The sequence below is a fragment of the Phascolarctos cinereus genome, unplaced genomic scaffold (assembly GCF_003287225.1).
Source record: "Phascolarctos cinereus isolate Bilbo 61053 unplaced genomic scaffold, phaCin_HiC Scaffold_2;HRSCAF=192, whole genome shotgun sequence".
In the NCBI taxonomy this organism is placed as follows: domain Eukaryota; kingdom Metazoa; phylum Chordata; class Mammalia; order Diprotodontia; family Phascolarctidae; genus Phascolarctos; species Phascolarctos cinereus.
In genome coordinates this window covers 102,759,414-102,782,519 of record NW_027555625.1, presented here as the reverse complement: position 1 = coordinate 102,782,519, position 23,106 = coordinate 102,759,414, and the positions used below count along the sequence as shown (strand labels likewise).

The window sequence follows — 23,106 nt, the reverse complement described above, 5'->3', positions numbered from 1 at the left end:
TGGAGGCTACCTAATTCCAATCCCCACATTTTACAGAGGGGGAAATAGAAGCCCAGAAAGGTTAAGTGATTTGACCAAGGTCACGCAGATGAATGAGGCAGGGCTAGAACCCCGGTTGCTCTTTCCACACTGATTCTCTCCCTTCTTGAATTTCAAAATTTTAGGTTAAAATATTTTACACTGTACTTAATATTGGAGGGGAAAGGATATAATCCCTGAGAATGCTACTAAACGGCTGACACACTCTGGGTAGCCCTTCACTGGCGTGATCCATCTGTGTTAAAGGGCACATTAATTAACTCCCTTGCCAGTAGAAGCCGGTGGGGAGTTCTCATCACAACATTGTGATTGTTCTCCCATTGGATTTGGGAGAGAATTTGCATTATATGAAGCTACCCAGAACTTTAAAACCAAATTTCTCTTAAGACCTAAGAAAACACTCCCGAATATCAATGCCTAAAGCAAGGCTGGTCTGGCCTTTTTTATGTTATCTAAAAGAAATTTTAAAAAGTAGGCTGGGTGAGAAAAGCAACACAGCTGCTTTTGTCAGGGGAGCTAGTCCCATGCTTACCACTGCTGTGATTCTGTTTCCTCTGAAACTTTCGTTCTCGGCTCTGGAGATGGAGGTTGCCTCTTCCTCTCCTCTTCCTCTTGCTGTCTGCGCACTTCCAGTAACTCCAACTAAAGGGCGAATGCAATTAATAAAAAATTCATAAACATTCTTAATAAAAATGAATAATTCTTAAAAATTCTGTGATCCCATATCTCTTAAAAAAACCCAAACCAAAAACCAACAACAGTTCTGGTGACCCTAGCAGTTCCTGATATTCCAGTCCCCACTTGTCCTTTCTTATCAAAATGGGTAACCTTAGGACAACAGCAGCTTTCAAAACTGCACAAAAAAATGACATTTAATTTCACATGAACTGGTCAACTTTTACATGAACTTTTTGTATACTCCGGCATTTTGATTTACTTGTTAGTTGGGAAGGAAAAAGCAGATGCTTAAATCTGCTTAAGTACAAAGTCTCTTAAAAGTGTCATACTGTTGACAGCCACTCACTCATTCTGCAAAACCTCACAGACAATATAGTATAGCGTTTTCATGTTGTGGTCTAAAATTTGAGTTTAACCCAAACAATGCATTTAAAACCAAAACCAAATCATCCTGTTGGAGAAGCCTAATCCCAAACACAGCCACTGCATGAGCTACAGGCACATACCAAAAGATTTTTCTTTCCTTTTTTCAAAAGGTTTTATTTTCAACCTCCATAGGATTGTCAAGATAACTGAATGAGAAGGCATTTCTATGCATTACTGACAGTAATCAACAAAGGAAAGTGCCAATGATTAAGCCCTATTTCTAGACCTTAATTGTTCACATGTAAAGTTTTGTTAGGGTTTTTTTTAACTAGTGGAGAGGATCCCTTAGTCAGACAGGATCAAACTACTTCTTCCAATAGCATTTTAATTACATGGATTTGAAGGGAAAACAAGACAAAGCAAAACTCTATGGTTTCCAAAATTCTAAACAAAGGTTCCATGAGATGAGACATAAGGACAAATCAGATCAAATGAGAGGGACAAAAAGACTTAGCTATTCATCCGACAGACAGGCTGCTTTTGTCCAGCACTGATCACCAATCTGGGTCTTCAATAAGTGGCTCAGGGAAAGACAACTCTTCTGGACACCATTATAGAGAATCTCAGGATTTAGAGTGGGAAGTAGCCTTAGTCTTATTTTTATAGATAAGAATATTAAGGTCCAATAAAAGTAGCCATTAGAAATGTGGAATTTGCTCATTCTGTTCCACCAACATTATGTTTTGTAAAACTCAGGCAGGCATCACTTTAAAACATATGTTTAACAAAAATAAACAAAAATACAATGCAACATAGATAATGTTAATTTGAGGTTTTCTAAGTCAATATGTGGCCTATAGGGACCCATTTTTATTTATATTTGATACCAAGTTATATCATCACAAATACCAATTTCTAGGCAGTCATGTTGCCCTAAGAAAACAAATTTAAAAACCCAGAAAACAAAAACAAAGAAAACAAACTAGTGATACATTTTGGCTTATCTGAGGAGGAAGACACTTAAAGTCATTCAGATTACTCCTTTGATGAACTGAATCCATTAAGTGTGATGAATATAGTCAAATGGGCAAAATATAGACCAAAGTAACATCTCATTCTCGTACTCAGCTGAACCACTTACTGTTGTCAACCTTTCCAATGCAGAGAATCTCTCATCCCATGTAGCTGCTGATTTTTCAAATGCCTCATGGCGTTTGATGAGTTTCTCCACCTCGTCCACGCTTTGGCCTATCTCCCGACTGGAAAGGTATGGTTCTTGTCCCAGCAGCCAGGCCTCAGCCACACTGGCATCCCTTGAGAACTGATGTACCTCCAAAACTGAGCAAAATAACCATGAGTTAAGAGTTAGGAAGCTTCTGAGGCCATAACACCATTCTATTAATCTCCTGTTTATAGACCACATACACCAATCCTTTCTCTGCACAAGACATACTGATTCTTAGCATTACTACTACCACCTGGTAGAAGCTACTTAAAAGTACAAGGTCTCCAACAGAGAGTAACCACTATTTAGAGAATGCTTTATGCTAATTTTACCCAGGCCAATTATGCCAATTAACATCATTTTATTTTTATTTTATTCAGGTTTATCTAAAAACCTGATTCTTATTTGCTTTGAGCTTCTTAGTGAACAAAATGGCAATGTAATGATCTCAGCCTCAAGTATTTATCAACTTGGAGGCTTGAAATGCTGTAACAGGGTTAGGACATAAAAGATTTCTCAGAAGTTAAGAACCAACTTCAAATAAAAAGCAGGGTCAACAGCAGCCTTAGGGATTCGTGGAGGCTGGCCTTAATAGGGTAGACTGAATCATCAAGACCTTTTCCAATATTAAGCCTTAATAATAATGGGATTCTAATATAAGTAGCTTTTTTTCATCAAAAATGATACAAACTACCATTTTTTCCTACTTTTCATTCTAACACTAAATCGCATCATGGAATATAATTTCCATAGACCACTCCTGACACTAAAATGTTGGTGCTACCAAGCTTCTATAAACCACACAGGATAACACTGTCATAATCATAGAAGTTAGAACTGGAAGGATCACTTAAGTACAATCTCTTCATTTCTACAGATGAATAAAGAGTCTGAAGCCAGAAGAGAAGTCGCTTGTCTATGGCAGCAGGGCTGGGTTTTGAACACAGATCCTCTGATGCCAAACCTAAGGCTCCTTCCACTTTGTTGTGCCTGTTGGCTTAATTCTCATTTGCTGTAAGGTAGGGTGCTGTAATATCAGTACATCCAGATGCAAATCAGGGTTAGGGCTAGGATTAGGAAATGTACTGAAGGAGGAAAGTCCTCCAAAAGGCACTTTTACAAAGGGTAAAGGAAACTTCCTTCTTTGAATTGAGGCTATTTAGCCAGGGTGGTCAACAAGGTGGAGAACTGGGCTGAATGTGCCAAAAGGAACAAGTATAAATGAGCATTCATACCCTACATAACATAAGGCATTAGAATATCACACACTTGGCACTTTAGAAATTATATTTTTAGACACACACACAAAAGTAATTTGAGAAAAAAACCCCACAAAAAAGGACCGCATTCATTTAAAAAGGCACATAGGAAAATGCTCTTTACTTAAAAGTCAGAGAAAATAAATCCTTACTCAGTCTTAACCATTCCCATCGGTCTTCCCACTTGTCAATCATTTCTTTTCTCTTTTCAGTCAACTGCAGTAACTTCTCCTTGATCTACATGAAAAAAAGCCCCACAACAAATTTGTTACTAGGCAGTCCATGACTTTATCAGCCACTATGCTATTCCCCTCCTCACCCCAGGCTTAAAAAAAATAAATAAGTTAAAGGAAGGTTACAAGATATTAGGCATAGTAAGAAAAGGAACCCCCTTAGCTGTATAGCAGCACTGTAAATCTTGACTCATCTTCTCTTTACTAGGGAAGAGAGGAGCCACTTCCTCCTTCTTCAAAGCCAACAGATGCTTAGGAGGAAGGAGAAGACAAAGGTAGAACAGAATGCCAGCAGAAACCTTCAAAATGTAAATACTCCAGAAAAGGCATTTACCAAAATCTTACTTAAAAAAAGATAATTATAATTTAATATCATAGCAAGGATTCATTAATAGTCCTCTGATAGAAAGACTGAGAGAAAGGATTCATTTTGGGAAAGCAGAAAAGTTGTGGAGATAGGGAATAATGGAATGAAAAGGTAATTATTAAGCACTTAAGATGTGCAAAGCACCAGGGATATAGATAGAAAAGTAAGAGGTCTTGGTCTCCAGGAACTCAAAATCTAATGGAGAAGATAATACCTAAGTTACAGCTTCAAGACTGATGGAAAGGCTCCATGGTCCTTATGGTACTGTGCAGAACAAAGGGTCATGCATCTTTTATGTCATTTCCACTGATAAAAATCACATCAGTTTCTCATGCTGAAACCATTTGACAATGCCAAGGGGTTTGGTGGCAAGAACACTCTTTTTTGGGCTTTCAGTACTTAGGGCTGCAGCACCCACAGAAGCAGTTGCCAGGCCTCATCTCTATGGGCATTTACTTCCCAGGATGGTGGTGGCAAGGGTAAGGTTGGAAAAAGGACTGGTGGTTTGTGGGGAAGATGCTATTCTCAAGGCTCTTGGGATTATGTGCTTATTGGTACAAGGCAGTCAGCAGTGGGTACTGGTGGTGGCAAGGAAAGTGAGACCCTATTCCATAGCAACTGCTCCCCTCAATGACCATGGCAGAGACAGGGCTGGTAGCAGGACTAGTGGTCTGGAGAGGCACCGTTATTTCCCCAAGGCTCTGGGGGTTCAGGGTCCTGGGCTGTATCCATCCAGGTCAGTTGAGATGGTGGTGGTTTAATTCACCTGGCACAATTTGCCTCCCATCTTTCTCTCAAGGTACCTCATCTAGGCTGCCTTACCTACCCTGTAAGGGTAGCAGGGAAGTCAGAATCTGTTCTTCTTCCCAGCTGTGGCTGGGACTAGCACTTGCCAAGAGGTCCGGCACTCTATCTCTATATTCAAGGATCAGAAATTCAGATTTGGAAGAAACCTTAGAAACAAACTCCAACAACCTCATTTCACTCACGAGGAAATGGAGGGCCAGAGAAATTCAGTAACTTATCCGAGATCACAGAGCTCTGCTAGCATCTGGGCTCAGGTCCTCAGACTCCAAATGCAGTGCTCTTTCCTCTACAATGCTCCTGCTCAAGATACTGAGTGGGGATGCAATATGCCTTTTAATGCCTATAAGTCCTCCTTTCAGCTGCAATGATGGTGGGGGTCAGCAACAGTAATGCCTCTTCTCACATCTCTACTGCCCCACATTTCTCCGGGGCTAAAACGAGAATATTAACAATACCTCCTCTGATGCATAGTGTTTCCTTGCCAATAGAGATTTCCCAAGCTCAATGCAGGTAGTGAAGCTGTCATTGCGGGCATCAATTTCCGCTTTGATGCCCTGATGATTATTCATTAATAATTCAACAGATGACACATCCCTAAAATGTCAAACGATAAATGCATTAGTTCATACTTCAAGTTAATGAATGGATGATTTTAAAAAGGATAACCAGTTTTTAAAAGGAAAATTTTTCACTGCATATTCAGCTTTTCCAGATTTATCATCATTAAGTCCCATCCTCATATTTTATTGTCTAAACATACTGGCCAGAGGCAGCTAGGTGGCATAGTGGATAGCGCACCAGCCCTGGAGTCAGGAGAACCTGAGTTCAAATCTGGCCTCAGACACATAACACTCACTAGCTATGTGACCCTGGGCAAGTCATTTAACTCCAACTGCCTAGCCAAAAAAAAAAAAAAAGGTACAAAACATACTGGCCTACTTATGGTTCCCCACACATATTCTAGCTCCTGTCTCCATGCCTCCCTACTAACTATCTCCCTACGTCTGCCATGTTTTTCCTCCTCAACTCTTGGAGTCTCTGTCTTCTTTCAAGACAGCTCAAACACCATCATCTGGAGAAAGTCTTTCCCTCGAAGGTTTCCTTGTAGCCATTTCACACATCTCAATCTATTTTAGGTCTCTTCTATATAGCTCTACCATTAGAATGACAGCTCTGAGGGCAGGAACAGTTTTTGCCTTGGTTTTTGTGCCCACACATAATAAGGGATTAATAAATACTTATTGACTGATAGTCTGAACACAGACTGGGCCCATGTAGCTGAAGGACAGGAAAGTGTCAATTCAGGATCACTCAAACACAAGTCAATCCAGATCATTTTTGCCATGTTTCTCAATCCCAATTATACTGTACTCACTCAATACACATGTACTATGTGCCTAGCACTGGGGATACAAAGAGGGGCAAAAGACAGGCCCTGCCCTTGAGACCAGTAAACTATCTATATTGCCTCCTGTAGACTAGTTTGACCTGCATGTCTTCAGCACTGCAACAGTCTAAAGTTATGGAACCAAGTGCAGGAGGAAGAGGATGCTAGAAGGAGTCAGTTTTTTCAAGTTTGTAGGTTTTTATTAGTAGGGACCTTTCCTATTAAAATTTTTGTGGACTAGTAAAAAATTTCCAGGGACTTCCTCCTCTCTGTGCCCTAGTTGTTGGCTATTTATATATTAATTTTTATCTAAATTATCAAGATTGGCTCTCAAGAGCCACTGGATGGTTAAGATTTGCCCATGTCACATAGTCTGAGAAATATAATTCTAAAATGCCCTTCCTCAGAAAACATATTGTTGAACATCTATTTTTGAGGTCCCTAAAGTCAGAAGACCACTTAGATCAGGGATAGAGGTGCAGAGGAAGGTGCAAGTTGATATGGAGGCACTGCCCATTCTAAGGTAAGCCTTGACAATGTACTGGTATATTCTTACCTCTTGTTGGAGGGCCCTGGTGTGCGTCAATCAGAACATTTTCTAAGTGACACAACTAAAGATACCCTTCTTTTAATAACTTTTCTTGCTTCTATCTTCAGCAGTGGGCAGGAAGGGCCAAAGGTAATGATAGGTCCCTGTGGTGTGAATGGCAGTGGTAATAAAAGCATCTTCTCAGATAACTGAACAACCTCTGTTCATTTCTTTGTGCTCACAACAAAGCCAAAGGGAAGTTACGGAACAAATGTTAAGGGACAGTCCCAAGGGTACAATAAAAGTAGGTGTTGGGGACACTCTAGGGGCAAGCAGGTAAACAAAAGTACAACTGGCCAGCATCAGAGAAAAGGCACAAGCAGAGTGATTTAACATACCATCTCTATGTAGAACTAGAGTAAGAACAACTTTGCTTCTGCAGATTATTCAACTATGAATTCCTTCCAATATACTGCCCACTCCCACTCTGACTACCCAGTCCTGTTACTGGCACAGAGCAGTACACATGGACAGAAGTGATGGGGGTGGGCATAGAAGCATTCCAAAGAGAGGAAGGAATAGGAGCACAATAGGGAACTGAGAAATCTGAGACACTTTCTGGCAAGTCTGTTAAATTAGCTTCCCTACAGTGCGCCACGTGATGCACAAGGAGAGTAGTTCTGCCTTCTCAAGAAGGCACAGATATTGATGAGGCCCTAAGAAAAGTATCTGCAAGTTGCTGAGGTCCCAGGGCTCCTAAGAAAACAGTGACACCTAAGGCTCAGGGTTGGTTTAATGAATATAGAATGGCATATTATTCTTTTGAGCAATTAACTTCGTATGGGAATTAACTGAGTTGCAATTAGCTTGGCTCATAACCACTCCCCCTCCCCTCCTCACTGATAGGGGAATTGGGGGAGGCCCAGATGAGATCAGTCCCAAACTGCTTTACATAATTACCTTGGCTTCTCCTGAGCTTCAATCTGCCGGATTACATCTTCCATCCAAAGCATGAGGTCACGCACCATGCTGAAGAAACGGAACTTGTCTCCTGTGTCAACCAGCCTCACCCTGCGTCCCTCACAAGCATCCAAGAGAGATTTCCAGGCTTCTAGGACCTCATTCTCCCTCTTTTGAATGTCATCGGCCTTGTCTCCAGCATAGGCTGCTTGAAGGCGGGCAGCATCCTCTTGGAGCTGTCTTACCTAGAATTTTACAAAGAAAATCGATTTCATTCAGCACTCAGGTCACTATGGCTCTCTTCTTCCTTTCGCCTTAATTCATTAAACATTAACACTTAAGTGCACACAAAGCACATAGCCCTGCGCACATAGAAGGATACCAGAAATATAAGTGGTCCCTTTGCTTGAGGAATTTGCCATTTAGCTGGGAACATGATACAAGGCAGCATAACACTAAGAATCAAAAAATATAAATGGTGCCTCAAGTGTTCTAGAAGTGAACTCAAAGCCCTGGGGGAAAGGCTTTTTGGATAAGCTAGGTCTTGAGATAAACTTCAAAAGCCTGATGAAAGAGCTATTGGAGAGGAGCCATAGAGTTGGGGATGCACAAGGGCCTTTTAGATACTAAGTAGATCAATCTGTTTGATACAGTTTAAAGAAGGGAACAGAAAATATGGCTTTAAAGGTGTAGATGTAGTCACATCACAAATAGCCCCCTAAATGTCAAGCTAGGGAGTCTGGACCTCATCAGCTAAGTAATGATGAACCACTGAAAATTTTTGAACATGGAAGTAAGGAGACAAAAAGAATGCCGTTTCAAGTGTTTTTAATCTGGCAACAATGTATTGGAAGAGCAAAAGGCTGAAGGCAGAAAGATCAAGGAGAAAGGGAGCAAAATTTTTAGATGTAAGGTTGTAAGAGCCTTGGCTAAGGTGAAAGTAAGGAATAGAATGGACAGGACAGCTGGGAGTGAGAATATGAAGAAATGACAGGACGAATGATTGTGGTGAGGTTTCTTTGATATTTGGGGAGTCTCTGACAATCTGTTAATTTTATAGCTGAGGTTTATCTCATTTTATGGAACAGATATATTATTGAAAATTTCACCATTATAATTATCATGGTGAAGATTTTATTGAGCATGGTCTATAAGTTAAGATTCAAACTCTTTTTAGGAATACATATCAGATGCACTTGGGTCACAGAAGACAATACTATTACAGGAACAAATCTCCTTTAGGGCAAATATTTTGTAGACTTCTATAATCTTTATCATTTCTACAGAAAATCCTTACAAGAATTAGCTACCTGTCTCACCAAAGTGTGTGGGATAATTCGTTCAACCTAAGCTTTTAATCAACTCACTGTGTCATTATAGAAGAGATGAGAGCATCAGATCTACAAAGCAACAAGATGTAGATGGCTGAGGGATGGATTGGTGACAGGGTCACCTTCTATTTCTAATTTGATGATAGTTAATGTTCACATAGTACATTGTATATAATGGGATATAATATTTTCTCTTTTTAAAACCATTAAGCTGTGAGTTCCTTGAAGACAGAGACCCTTTTAATTAATACATATTTAATGTTTAATGCCAGTACAGAATGTGACTCAGAGGGGGAAAAAAAAAGATGTCTGTTAATAACTTGCCAGTTATTATTTGACATTCCAGATTTTTACATCTTGAAAGCTCTTGTGAATTTCTCCTATTAAAAACCACAGAAGCTCCCATGATTTCCAATGAAAGTTTTCCAAAAGGGCAAAAAAAATCCTTCAGGAGTTGAGGCTATTTTAGTCTTAAGGCAGTGTCTGAATCTATCCATTTTTTCTGGAGTCTTTCCAAGCTCATTTTAGAGAACATTTATTAAGTGTCAATTATGTGCTAGGTGCTATGGGGCTACAAAGAAGAATGAGCCATGGTTCCTATCCTCAAAAAGGGGGAGAAAAGATACAAGTATAAAACTATAATACAAGGCAAAGGAGGATGGGGTATGTATTATAGGGGAGCTAAGGGAGGGAACACACACCTAGGCAACACTCACCTCAAAGCCTGTTCACCTTAGCTTTACCACAGTCATTCCCTGGACTGTTCTGGACAAGAGTCATGGGCTGCTTTATTTGAATGTTATTTCCCTTAGAGCCTTTCTCCCCATCCAGTAGACAATATTTTTAGCAAAGATAATGTGATACAAACAATTCCACGAAAAGGACCCCCATTGTCATCCTCTCTAAAGGAGAGGGGTTAAGGGCTTGATTTGCCCTTCCAAACATGAATAAAACTTCAGTGAATCAACATCAACAATTCACAAAAAATAATAACAAAACCAGATGTCTTCCTTAGCACAAGGAGGTTTTAGAGGATAGTTTTTTTTTTCCCAAACAGAGAATGTAAGACAAAATATGTAGATGTTAGCAAAGTGAGGTGAGTGGAACCATCAAATCTCAACTCCTTATTTATATATGACTGTTATTCTACTTAAACAAATAATGAAAAGAATTTTTTAAAATCCAGGAAAAAAAGAGCCATTAAGAGCTTTTAAATCATGAGCAGTTCCTCTTGTGCCCATCTCCCAAAACACATGAATCCAGTGTTTTCTTATGAAATTATTATAAAGATTCCATTTACCATAGCTTGTAAATGAAGATTCAAACTCTTTTCAGGTACACAAATTAAATATACTTGGGCCATAGAAGGCAATACTATTCAATTAGTCTGATTTGAAATGGTCTTCCTTAGAGATTTGGTTCAATTCAAAATGTTGGTTTTAACGAAGCTCAATGGCAAATGTTCTTACGTGTATTTTGTCTGAATAGGGAATGCCATAGATTATAAAAGCAATAAATTCATTCACACACACACACACACACACACACACACACACACACCCCCTTAAGAGACAAAGTACCAGGGGAAAAAAAAATAACTACAAATTTGTAGCAATTCCTATTTAGTCAATTCTTTTTCAAAATTTTAAACTTCTCTTGGAATGGCCACTAAGTGGGCCAAAGAAAGGTCCAATGTAGCCCAGACTAGTTTTAAATAATGGGGAGACTTCACTTCACCCTTACTTGAAATTGAGGTCCCACCTTTCTTGTATCTCATTACAGACACAGACACACACACACACACACACACACACACACACACCCCTACCTGAGTGCCTAGAGCCTGGATGTCATGTTCAAATGTTGTATGCATTCTCTGTAATGTCTCCACTGTGTTTTGGTCTCTTCCAAGTTCCTCGGGCAGTTTCTTGTGTTTGTCCTGTATACGTCCGAAGATCTCCTTGGCATCATGGTAAAATTTGTGCAGTTCGTAAGAAGCAGCAAGAATCTGTGTTCTTGTGTCAATGAGCTCAAGAAGGTCAGCCCAGGCCTCATTGAGACCATCTTTCCACTCTGCAATCGTGGCAGCATCAGAATGTCCAGAGTTGATGAGGTCATCTGCCATGTGATTAACTGTGTCCACACGTTCCTGCCCAATATTTCCAGTATCTCGGGCAAATTCCCGGAATCGCTCTTGTAACATCTGAAATGTTAATAAGCAAGCACACAGAAAAGTCAATGGTGCCATTGTCATCAACTTTATTTTTGGATAGCAGAAATTCCCACCCCCTCCCCCGAATGAACTAAATCAAAAAGGAAGGTACAAGTAATGAATATTAAAAGCAACAGATTTATATTTTAAAGTTGTTTACCAAGACTCTCATTCATTCTTACCCTATCAGTACAAGGCAATGTATTTTATCAGCTCATTTGACTAATGGTGAAGGTAACTAAGGCTGCACATGATCTTTTTATTTCAGCCTATTAGATTCTAGGAAAGCAAGTAATTTTCTATAGGTATTATGGAGCACATAATCATCCATACATCCATCAACCAACTTACTGTGACATGCTCATAATCCTGGCCTAGCTCGTGGGATCCTGCCACCACTTCCCTTTCGGCGATCCACTGTTCCAAGTCATCCACCTCTCGGTTAAGCTGGAACAACCGGTGTCTCTCATCCAGTTTGCCTCGCCTCTCTTCTGCAAGGTCCTTTAGACCTGCATACAGTTTATCTACTTTGGACTGTCTCATGCTAATTCGTTCACTAGAGGACAAAAGGAAACAGAACTGAGACACAAATTATATGCAGGAGGAAATAAAAGAGGGAGAGAGAATGCAGCATGAACTAACCTGATGAGAAGAAGGAAAGAAGGGACAAAAAGTGAAGAAGTAGCCCCAAATTATATTCCAACCCTCGGCAGTAAAAATAAACATTAAAAAAATTACAATTAAATGAAAAAAATAACAGTGAAAATATAAACGGAGCTTAAAAGTTACTTAGGCAGAAGATTATACTATGTCTCTTGACTGAGGGAAGGAAGGGTAAGCCATAACTATTGGCCTTGGAGGTCAGGATTTCCTTCAACACTAGGAACTGAGAAAAAAATCAATGATAAGAAAGTTTTTCCATCCTAGAGCCTCTTGTGACCAAAGAAACATAGAATAATTTGGTCTAATGAGCAACACATTTTATTTCTTCCTCTGTACTGTGTTCTGTTCATTAATTTAACAACTTTTCTCCCACCTCAATTTGATGTGTCAAATGGCTGAGATTATAGGGGACTGCTCTAATTGGCACTGCTCCAAGTGATATCCTTCTGCACCTGGCCCCTAATCTTCCTTCCCTGGAATCTTGGGAGTTCTCAATCCATTATATTGTAAACTCCTTGAGGGCAGGGACTGTCTTTTGCTACTTCTTGTATCTTTGGCACTCAGTATAATGCCTGGCACAAAGGTGCTTACTACATTAATAATTTAAAAGTTATCAATTATTAATGGCTGATTAATCATGAGTAAATTAATTACATATGAGGCAAAAAATAAAAGCTGGATGCATGGACAGTAGACCAGGATAAGGAATTTTTGGTTCTTCCCTATTTCCCTTGGCATTATAGCCACAACACTTCTAGGTACTCTTCACCATAAAGACTAGACTAGAAGATGATGCTAGTCTTAGAAAATAAAGATGTAATCCTATTGTTTGTTACAGAGAGACAATTACGTGGAAAGTTTAAAGTTACTACTCTTGAAGAAAAATAGCAGAACGTGATCTATCACTGCATTTTACATACATGATCTCATTTGGCCCTCATAATGACCCAGTAGTAATATAGGTGGTACATATATCATGCCCATTTTACAGAAGTAGAAGCTGAGGATTATAGAACTTCAGTGATTTGCTGACAGTCCTACCACTACTGAACAATGGAACCAAGATTCAAAACCATTCCAGTGCTCCTTCCATGACACCACCCTTTCTCCCTATGTGAATATTCCTGTAAGTCAGAATGTTCTTTCTTCTTTAAGAAGAAATCATCACCATCATTGGTGATGTCGCCAGGACTTCTCCACAGGGTCTGGGGCAGCAGGGAGTTATTCCGTTTACAACAGCAGGTAGTACCTGATAAGAAGGGTGAAGTGCAAACATTCTACCCAAAGCGAACACTCTGACATTCAAGCTTAATTGTTCTATTTTGTTTTCCACTTGAGAAAAGAGACCAACCAATCCAGAATAAGCTATTATGATAGAAACCCAGACACAAAATGGCATTTACCTCTCTGGATGATTGTCAGCTACAAGAGCCCGGCTGGTCTTAGAGAGCTGATGCACTGTCTCAGCATAATCTTCCACTGCTTGTTCCAAAATCTGGTGCTTCTTCAACATAGAAACTGCACTCTGTTCATCCTGTAAACAGAAGGAAGAAGCATTTATAATCACGTACCACCCCTCGCCAAGGTCAACACCAGGAGGGATCAGCATGCTACGCTGATCAAACAAGATAACATCTGGGAAAAGTGCACAGCACATTGCCTGGCACATTACAGGCACTAAATAAATGCTTATTCCTTTCCCCTTCCCTACACACTATAAGAGAAAGGGGCCTAGACATAGGACTTATGATTGTAAAAACAGAAGTATTTGGGACAGCTGGAAAAGAGAGACAGCTTCCCTCGGCAATCAATTTGTTTGTACATAGCTGTTTGCATGACGTCTCTCCCATCAGACTGAGCTCCTTGACAGTAGGGACAGTTCTCTTCTTTTCTTTCTATCCTCAGTGTTTAGCAAAGTGCCTGGCACAGGTAATGAATAAATGCTAGCCGACTGAGTGACTGACTGAAAGGAGCATTCCAACACACAAAGATTAAAAATCATCTTGTACATGGACAAGATTGCAATTATCGAGAGAGGAAACAATACTTTGGCAAATTTCTACTAAAAAAAAAAAAAAGAATTTTGACAAAGCAGATCTGGTTTGTTTTTTAATGGCTGGCCCACAGAACAAAATTCTGTTTTAGTAGGCAGAGACGTCAATCAATCACACACACTGTGTTCAGAAGCCTCATGGTTGTAGTCAGTACAACCGAAAATCATTTCAATGAAAAAAAATATTAAGTGCTTCCTGAATGCAGTGCTAAGCACTGAGAACACAAATTTGGAAAAGACGAAACCTCTTGCACTTGGGGACCTGCAAATCTAACAAGCAACAAGAATAGCATTTTGTAGATGAGCAAAGGGGAAGTAGGAGATTAAGACTTCCTAAGGGCTGGCCACACTATGATAGCGTTGAGGACCAGTCATCTCCAAACCAACACCCCTCAATCGCACCAAGTTCTTCTCACCTTGGCTTTCTCTTCTGACATCATATAGAGTTCCTGTTCACTCATCCAGGCCTCAGCTTCTGCAGCATCAAAGTAATACTGCTGGGCTTTGTGGGATTCTTCCAGCCGTCTGTGGCGTTTCTCTGTCTCCTCAATGAGAAGGCTCCATAGCTGCTTTAAGTCTGTAAGCCTCTGTCTAATTGCTTCAGCATTAAGGCTACTACTGTCAGTGAGAATGTTTTGGCTCCTCTCAAAGATGTCATCAATGCGAGGCTGGTGTCCCTGGATTTCCTTCTGTAGGGTCTGTGTGGGAGAGGAGAATATGCATCAAGGGCTCACTAAATTGCAACAGCATGGCAATTATTCCAAACACTTCGGGCAAAAAGGAAACCACAGTCCTTCAAAGGCTGCTTACATGTATGTGTTGCCTTGTAATTTAAAATAATTATTTAACAAATTATTTAATTTAAACTTTTTTAATTTAAAATTTAATTTAAAATAATTCTTGTGAACAGTAAGTATATCTAAAATAATTTAAAATAATTATTTAACAAATAAGGCTGGACTGAACAGAACTAGTTACCTGATTTTTCTTTATTAACAGCTGTACCGTCTGGAGGTTATGGCCATGGTCTGTGGAGGTTGCTATGGGCATTCTCTCTCCAACCCACAACTAGAAAGAATTGCAAAACGGACTCAGACATAGTATCTTAAAATTGTTTCCAGAAGAGACAATGAGGCATTTAAGTAGTAAATGTCTTATATGCCAACCTAGGAACTTAAATTGACTTGGAAACACATCAGGGAAGGCTGTCTATCTCAAGAAATGCATACTTTGGGAAAGAAGTCAAGAAAGACATCAAATTCTTCATGGATTCAATGGGTTCTATCTATATAATCTCTTGGACTGCTCCCTGGGGGCATGAAAATCCCACTGGATCTTAATTATGGGAACTTTGTGTTCTAGGTAGCATAACCCTTAATCAGGATAGACCAGAAGAAACCATTACAGGACAGAGTTCAACCAAACACAAAGGACAAAAACTTCTGGATAACTTGAGAATATCTAAATAAAATGCCACTTCAGGGTCAGGAGCTTTACTTACAATCTCATCTTCCACATCCCTGTTAAACTGATGAATCTCTTTGGAGGCTAGCAGATTACTCTTCCTCTCATTCAGGGGTTCCAGCAATTCCATAAATTTAGTTTGCACAATGAGTCGTTTGCTATCAACCTCATCTGTGCTCTTCCCTTCCTGACTTAAAGCTTGGGCCTGGCTCTGGAGCTCCTCAATTTCCTTCTTCCGCACATCCATTTGATTCTCAAGTATCTGATGAAAGAAACAGCAAAAAACTTCAGTTCACACCAAACAGAGAAGCAGGTGGCAGCTATTTATAAAGCATGGAAGTATAAGAGCAAAGGAGGAAATTATGAATTTATGCCATGGCTACTGCAACATCTGGTTTTGGTGATTGCCTATCAAATTACCAATTAGCACATCTTGGTGCCAGCTGATAGTTTTAGCTCTACTTTGCATTTTAAACTAGGAATTAGAAACTGGGGAACAGATTCAAATTTTCATACCGGCTAGTGTCTACTTAGGTCAGTGGAAATGGCACAGGAGCAGAACAGGGGTCAGCCACATAAATAAGATTAACTTCATTTTACCTGTTCACAAAGCAGTGGTCAATACCAGAAACTAATTTCACTTAAAAGTGTTTGTATTTTGAAGCTTATTTTTTCTCTCTTTTAAAGCAAGAAAAGTAACTTCTACTACCTTTTATTCACCTAATTCTATAATCAGAAAAACAACTTATTGTTATTGAATCCTTGCTCCTAGGGAGGGAATGACTAACTATATCTTTATCAGATGAATAGTGAATACAATCAATAGTGAAATACAGAACAAGTCAAACATTAGGGCTACTAAACCCAATTAGTAAAAACTAAAGCCAGTAATATCAATCCCCCTTCCCCCAAAGGTTTATCCTGATGCTTATCCACAGTTACCTTATTTGGATAAAATTTTAGCTGGTAAACTTCTTTCTGAAAATGGATTTGTATTTATCCAAAGGGAGGTAAAGAAGAGTTTAGACCACGTGTGGTGACATAAATGACACACATACAAAGCATGACGCAAGCACAAGATTTGTCGCACTCATGCAACACATTCACTGAGCTCCCACACAGGATAAGATATCTTGAGAGCTGAGGAGCACAGCATGGAGGAAACAACTTCCCTGGGAGGATATACAAATTATGGGGATAAGACTGAGATTCGCCCATGAAAAATATATCTTTCACACAGCAACACATATGCCAAGAGAGTCTGATACACATTAAGGACAAGGCCATTCCACTGCATAGTGCATGTGGTTCTCTGACTTTGGAATAAGCCTTTTCATGAAGAAAACAGCGAGAGCTCTGTACAGAATGCCTTTTGCACAACTGAAGATAGTTCAAGAATCAGTCACAGGATTTATAGATGGAAGGGACCTTCCAGAACATCTAGTCCAATGCCCTTATTTTTACAAATGAGGAAAGTGAGACCCATAGAGGGTCAGTGACTTGCCACAAGTCACATGAGTAACAAGTCTCTAGCTCTGCTCCATACTTGCCCCCCACGACCTTGGGTAAATCATTCAACTTGCCTCAATTATGACAATAAGGGTATTGGACTAAATGATTAATGATCCTGTAACACTGAAGATCTCTTCTATCTTAAAATCCTATAATTCCTTCTGGGAATTCATGGGTATCTTTGAGACACTTGGCAATAGGACTGATGAGAAACAGGAAGACTAAAATAAAACACTTGCTGAGTTTGCTGTTCATTTGATTAGGGACTCTGGTCACTGAGCCTGTGTTCCTTAATTAATGCATCTAAACATGTGCCTCTTTGGAAAAACAAGAGTAATTCTACTTGCCCTTGTTTCAGTCAGTCATAAAGACTGATTAGATTTTTTCCTTTTTATATTATATGGCCTTCTCATAGATAAGTGTCATTTAAACAGAATTGCATGACAAAGTATGACAAGGTTCTACTTCCTTTCATCTTAAATACTGCCCAGCACGATGTAGAAAGAACACTGGGCTGAGGACAAACAGACTTGAGTTTTTGTCCAACCTTTTGCTTTAGCTAAGGGTCAGCTAGGTGGAGCAGTGGCTACAGGAGCGGGCTTGAAATCAGGAAGACTCGTCTTGCTGAATTCAAAGCCCCACTCAGACAGTTACTAGCTGCGTGACCCTGGGCAAGTCACTCAACCCTCTTTGTCATATGTAAAATGAGCTAGAGAAGGAAATGGCACACCACTCCCATACTGTTGCCGAGAAAACCCCATTAGGGGGTCATGAAAAGTCTGACACAACTGAAAATAACTCAACAACTACTTTTTAATAGCTGTGTGAACTGAATCAAGTCACTGTCAGGGCTGGAGCCATGTTGTCCACACAATAAGTGGGCTGAACTACATGATCTCTGAGAGCCCCTTCTAAACCCAACATTTTGTTAAAAGGACAACACATTTACCCAGTGGCTAAATGAGGACAGAAATACTACTCATCTATCAACCAGGATTCCCGGGGGTGGGGGGGAGAAGAAGAGGAATGATGAATCATCAGGATATAAAGCAGAATGGAAACTTCTCCTACAAAAACTTGGAACGCTATTATTGTTCTATCTTCCCAGGCTATTTTGGAAATGTCTTGTGTTGTTGCCACAGCAGGTATCTTATTGTCTGGGCTATGAACCCTTGAGCACTGTGCCAAAGCTTAAGATAATAAATGAGGGCATGGATGGGAAGTAAAGCATTCCCAGCTGGTAAAATTGTCTTGAGCAGATCATGAGGAAAGAAGGTAAGATGAGTCTCCTGGGCCAAAACTAAATGGAACATCCAATAGCAGGAACTATTCAGATCCTTTGGGTGTGGCATACTTTTAAGGTGTTTCTGGAGTTCACTTGGGCCAACATTATCTATAAACTATAACCACGTTGTTGAATTGGAAACAATGAGCCACTAAGATAAACAATTATTGATAAGAAGGGTAAACTTAGAAGTAAATGATGGGAATTTCTGGCAACTATGTAACTCATCCAATGTATGGGTTTCATTACAAAAAAAATTTTTTTTTTCTTTAGAGACAATGATTCACAAGAAATCTAACTATAAAAAACAAAAGACTGGCTTCATACAGTGGAGTATATATATATATATATATATATATATATATATATATATATATATATATATATATATATATATGTACATATGTGTGTATATATATATGTATGTTAAAGGCTCAGGACAAATACTAAAATAATATGATGACACTTGACATCTGTAGAGTCTGCTTTACAGATTTCAAAGCACTTCTACACGTAATATCTCATTTGAGTCTCCTCACAGGCTCAGTTAATTTCTTTGTGTGATGCAACAAAATACCAGATATGTATTTATGACTTTGACAAGCAGTATTAAATGGAAATTTTCCTCAAGTGGACTTTATTGTATTTTTAAATGCTGTATTAAGCAGAAAATATTGTCTGTTACAACTTCAAGTAATACTTTACATACTGTTTAAAGAGTTAGCTTTTGGGGGGGGGGATCATAGATTCCTTTGGCATCTTCGTGAAGTCTCAGAAAAATCTCTTTGTATATATGGATGTGTGTGTGTATACATACATACACACACATATGTAACACATACACACATAGCTATAGTTCACTGAATATGAAGATGAAAATTTTTTTCTTCTTCCAAATTTATGGGCCCTCTGAAACAAGGAATCTGTAGACCTCAAGTTATAAATCTCTACTCTAAAATGAAATATAAAAAACTTTATCATGTTATACCTGAAATATAGTCAAGTGTGAAATATTTTGCATCTTATGTTCAAATTAAGAAAAAAAAGATAAAATTGTGCTTTATTGTAATTCTTACTTCTACATATATATTGCCTCAGCAACATGTCAGCAATTTGTCCTCAAAGATATTATTCTTGAAATCCTGTAGCCCAGTGTGGAATATGAAAGATGGAAGTTTTCTCCAAACTGGCATCTTGACTTCTTAATTTTTAATTATTGAGAGTTTTTTAAAAATTTCCTACACAGCATTAGTATTCCATTCAATGACTTGTCATGGAATGGGGCTGACCCTGGGTTCTCCAAAACTATGCCAGCAGAGTCCAAGCTCTGAAAGGTCCTACCAAATAGCAAAAGTTTTTTGAGAGTACTAGTCCAGTATCAGGCCACATACTTCATGGGACAACCAGCCTAGCTAAATTCAAAGGGGGCTCATCACCAGGTTAGGGGCAAGACAATCAATTTTTTTTTCAGCTGCAGCAACTCTCAAAGACTAGGTAGGGACTGTGATCTGTATTGATAGAAGTACCTACACTAATGAAATAATGAATCCTTCAAATACTGAAGTTAAATTATCAAGCAACCAAAATGGAAGTATCTATTTCTTGGTATCCATATTCCAATGTCAGAGAGTATCTGGGGATTGTGATCTGTATTGGTAGAAGAAGTACCTATACAAACATAATGATGACTCTTTGAAATACTGAAGAAGTCAAATTACCAAGCAATCAAAATGGTGTCTCTTGGTGTCCATTTCTTGTGGACCCATTGTGAAATAGAATGCTTTGTAGATTACCTGTTGCTTTTTGAGAAGGATGTTGACACTGGTCAGATCTTTGCCATAGTCATCTGATTGAATCTGGCTCTCTAGGCCATTCAGCCATTTGTCCAAATCAGCACAGCTCTGGGTGAAAAGTTCAGCCTTGTTGGCATCAAAGAGTCGCTGGGCCTTGGTCTGGGTAGTGGATTCGAGGACTTCCCACATTTTATGTAAGCCTGTGAGTTTCTCCTTCACTACAGCTTCTGTCTCTGGTTTCTCTGCAATAAGCTGCATCCCTGCCTAAAAAGCACAAGTCAAAAAAGCCCACAAATTAATGAAGTACCATGAGCTGTTTGTTTTACTATATTAATGTCACTAGGAGAATTCACTTTACATGATCCTGGCCACACATTTCCAATCTATCTCAAGAATATTCCATCAACCACTAAGCTTAGGCGGATAAAAAACTGACTAATCACACACCATATGGATTTCATGAAACTGAACAAAGAAAATGTTTCTAATACTGTCAGTGTTAAGAATAAGTTTCATATATTATGTATATACATATATTCAATTGGGACAATAATATATCCATACCTCAGGTTTATGCTTTATGATTAAAACACAGGATAAAAATAATCAAGGAAAAAAAAAGAGTCTATGATGAAAAAAAAAAACCACCACAAACCAAAAACAAAAGGAGAGGAATGGTGGAGAGATGGGGCTTGGCGACCCATTCAATTTTAATATTTCCTCCTCACTCTCAAGATAAAGGATGACGATTTCAATGCCTACTACACTGCCTTGCACATAAAAGACATACAGTAAATCTTTGTTGAAGAAATAAATGATGGGTGTGAGGGGGTGGAAGAGAAATGTACAGCATAGTAAAGACATGTTTTGTTTCATTTGTAATGTCATACACACCAAAAAATGGGATTTGTGAAATGGTCAGCAGCACGACCATTGATTAAAAAAACCTATCAAAAACTCACCATGTACCCAGGAACAGAGTAAAATTCGGTTGCTTTCAAGGAGCTCATAGTCTAGTAACTCTAGTTCCATACAATTCAATTCAGCTAATATCTAGTAAACACCTACAAGCGTACATGGCACTGTGCTACTAGCCAAGGATACGAAGAAAAAAAAAAAAGGAGAGCACTAACCTCTGAGGTAACATTCATGTCTATGAGTGTTGGAGGAAGGAGCAGACAGGAGATAAATCTCCCCAGAAAGGTAAAGTGAAAATATTACAGGGCAGGGAGTAGGGAAGGAATCAGGAAATGCTTCAAATAATAGGTGGCACTCGAACCCTGCCTTGAAAGAAGTTAGGGATTCTAGAAAAAGAACTGGAGAAGTGAAACATTCTGAAACATGGTGAGAGAGAGTCTATACAGAGGGCTGGAGACTATTAGAGGAACACCACAGTTGGCAAACAGCTAATTAAGGCCAGTCTGGCCAAAGTAAGAGTATGTAAGGGGGAGTAACATAAATTGTAGACTGTAGAGGGCTTTAAGTAAGGAGTTGAAGAGTTTTATTGTGGAGGCAAGTAGGAGATCAGTGAAGATTTTTGAGTAAGAGGGATCAGACTTCTTATCTCAGGAATATTAATTTGTCAAGTGGGGGGGGGGAGAGAAAACCTCAGAAGCAGGGAGACAAGTTAGAAAACCATTAGATTAGAGTTGATGAGGGCCTGAACTAGGATAGCTGCCATGTTGAGTAAAGAAAAGGAGATAGATACAAGAAATGTTATGGAAGAAAAATAACCAAGATGTGGCAGTTAACTAGATATAGGGAAGTGAAGTCAAGGATAATGTGAAGGGCATGAACCTGGGTGGGTGACTGGAAGGATGTTATGACCTTCAACAGAAATGGGAAGTTCTGAAGGGATACAGGGGGTGGCAAGGAGAGGGGAGATGCATTTTACTTTGGCCACATTCAGTTTGACACACTGATAGGACTTAGATGTCCAGAAGGCAAATAGTGATGTTAAGATTCGCTCTTAAGAAAGAGACCAGGGCTGGCTATATAGATTTAGAAAGTGTGTGTGTATATACATGTATAGATTTAGAATTCAAGTATAATGCACATGTGTATGTAGATATCTATATGCAAATACACACACATACACCACACATAGATATACATAAGTACATACATATATACACACACACACATGCATTAAGCACAGATGTTCCCTTAGGCTCGGTCTTAGAGAACAATCTTCTTTTTGCTCATTTATTTCTTTTCATTTTCTTGTTATTCTCATCAGCTACCATGGCTTCAGAATGAATGAAACCATGGTAGCTGATGAGAATAACAAGAAAGTGTACAGAGTGAAAAGAAGATTGCTCTCCAGAACCAAGCCTGAGGGAACATCCATGCTTAAAGGGATGGGAAAAAAGAGACTTGGGAGGAGTGGTCAGACAGGCATAGGACAAGAGCCAGGAGAAAGCAGCATATCACACAAAAACCAAGGGAGAAGAGGATTTCCAGAAAGATAGAGTGATCCCCAGAGCCTAGCACAGTGCCTGCCTGGCACAGAGTAGGTTCTTAATAAATGTTTGCTGAGTTAAGTAATTGATCAACAGTATAAAAAACTTCAAAGAGAGGAAAGTAGAATAAAGACAGAAGAAGCCACTGAATTTAGCAGTTAAATGTGAATAAAGATAGATAAAATGTGATCAGACACTTCAAACATTCAATAAAAAATAAACAGATTCTGGGGAGGACTTCTTCCCCTTCCTTTCTCCAGTGACCTTTTTTTTTTTCTTTAGGGCTGGATAATCAGGGAAGACAGAGAAAGTAATGGCTGGTACAGAAGTAGTGACCAAGAAGAACTTAAGGAGAGTAAGACATCAACTGAAAAGAGATGTGACCTTTGTTTTTTAAAAGTTACTGCTACTTTCAACATTACTGACTACATGAGTGGCTGAATGTGACATGTCTCTGCACAGATCTTCATACCACACACAT

General features: G+C 39.2%; 1 protein-coding gene across 4 annotated transcripts in view; it reads right to left on the bottom strand.

Moving 5' to 3' along the window:
• The window catches only part of SPTBN1 (spectrin beta, non-erythrocytic 1), a 273,410-nt gene that overhangs the window by 13,183 nt on the left and 237,121 nt on the right, over nucleotides 1–23,106 (bottom strand). For all 4 annotated transcript variants that reach the window (XM_020996260.2, XM_020996262.2, XM_020996261.2 and 1 more), the window contains 12 exons: nucleotides 20,164–20,427; nucleotides 15,611–15,835; nucleotides 15,088–15,177; nucleotides 14,526–14,807; nucleotides 13,460–13,590; nucleotides 11,745–11,949; nucleotides 11,010–11,384; nucleotides 7,851–8,095; nucleotides 5,430–5,568; nucleotides 3,720–3,804; nucleotides 2,225–2,421; nucleotides 572–681 (listed from right to left, as the gene is read on the bottom strand). In XM_020996260.2, coding sequence (XP_020851919.1) covers nucleotides 572–681; nucleotides 2,225–2,421; nucleotides 3,720–3,804; nucleotides 5,430–5,568; nucleotides 7,851–8,095; nucleotides 11,010–11,384; nucleotides 11,745–11,949; nucleotides 13,460–13,590; nucleotides 14,526–14,807; nucleotides 15,088–15,177; nucleotides 15,611–15,835; nucleotides 20,164–20,427 — 2,348 coding nt within the window. The remainder of the gene's footprint in view (nucleotides 1–571; nucleotides 682–2,224; nucleotides 2,422–3,719; nucleotides 3,805–5,429; nucleotides 5,569–7,850; nucleotides 8,096–11,009; nucleotides 11,385–11,744; nucleotides 11,950–13,459; nucleotides 13,591–14,525; nucleotides 14,808–15,087; nucleotides 15,178–15,610; nucleotides 15,836–20,163; nucleotides 20,428–23,106) is intronic.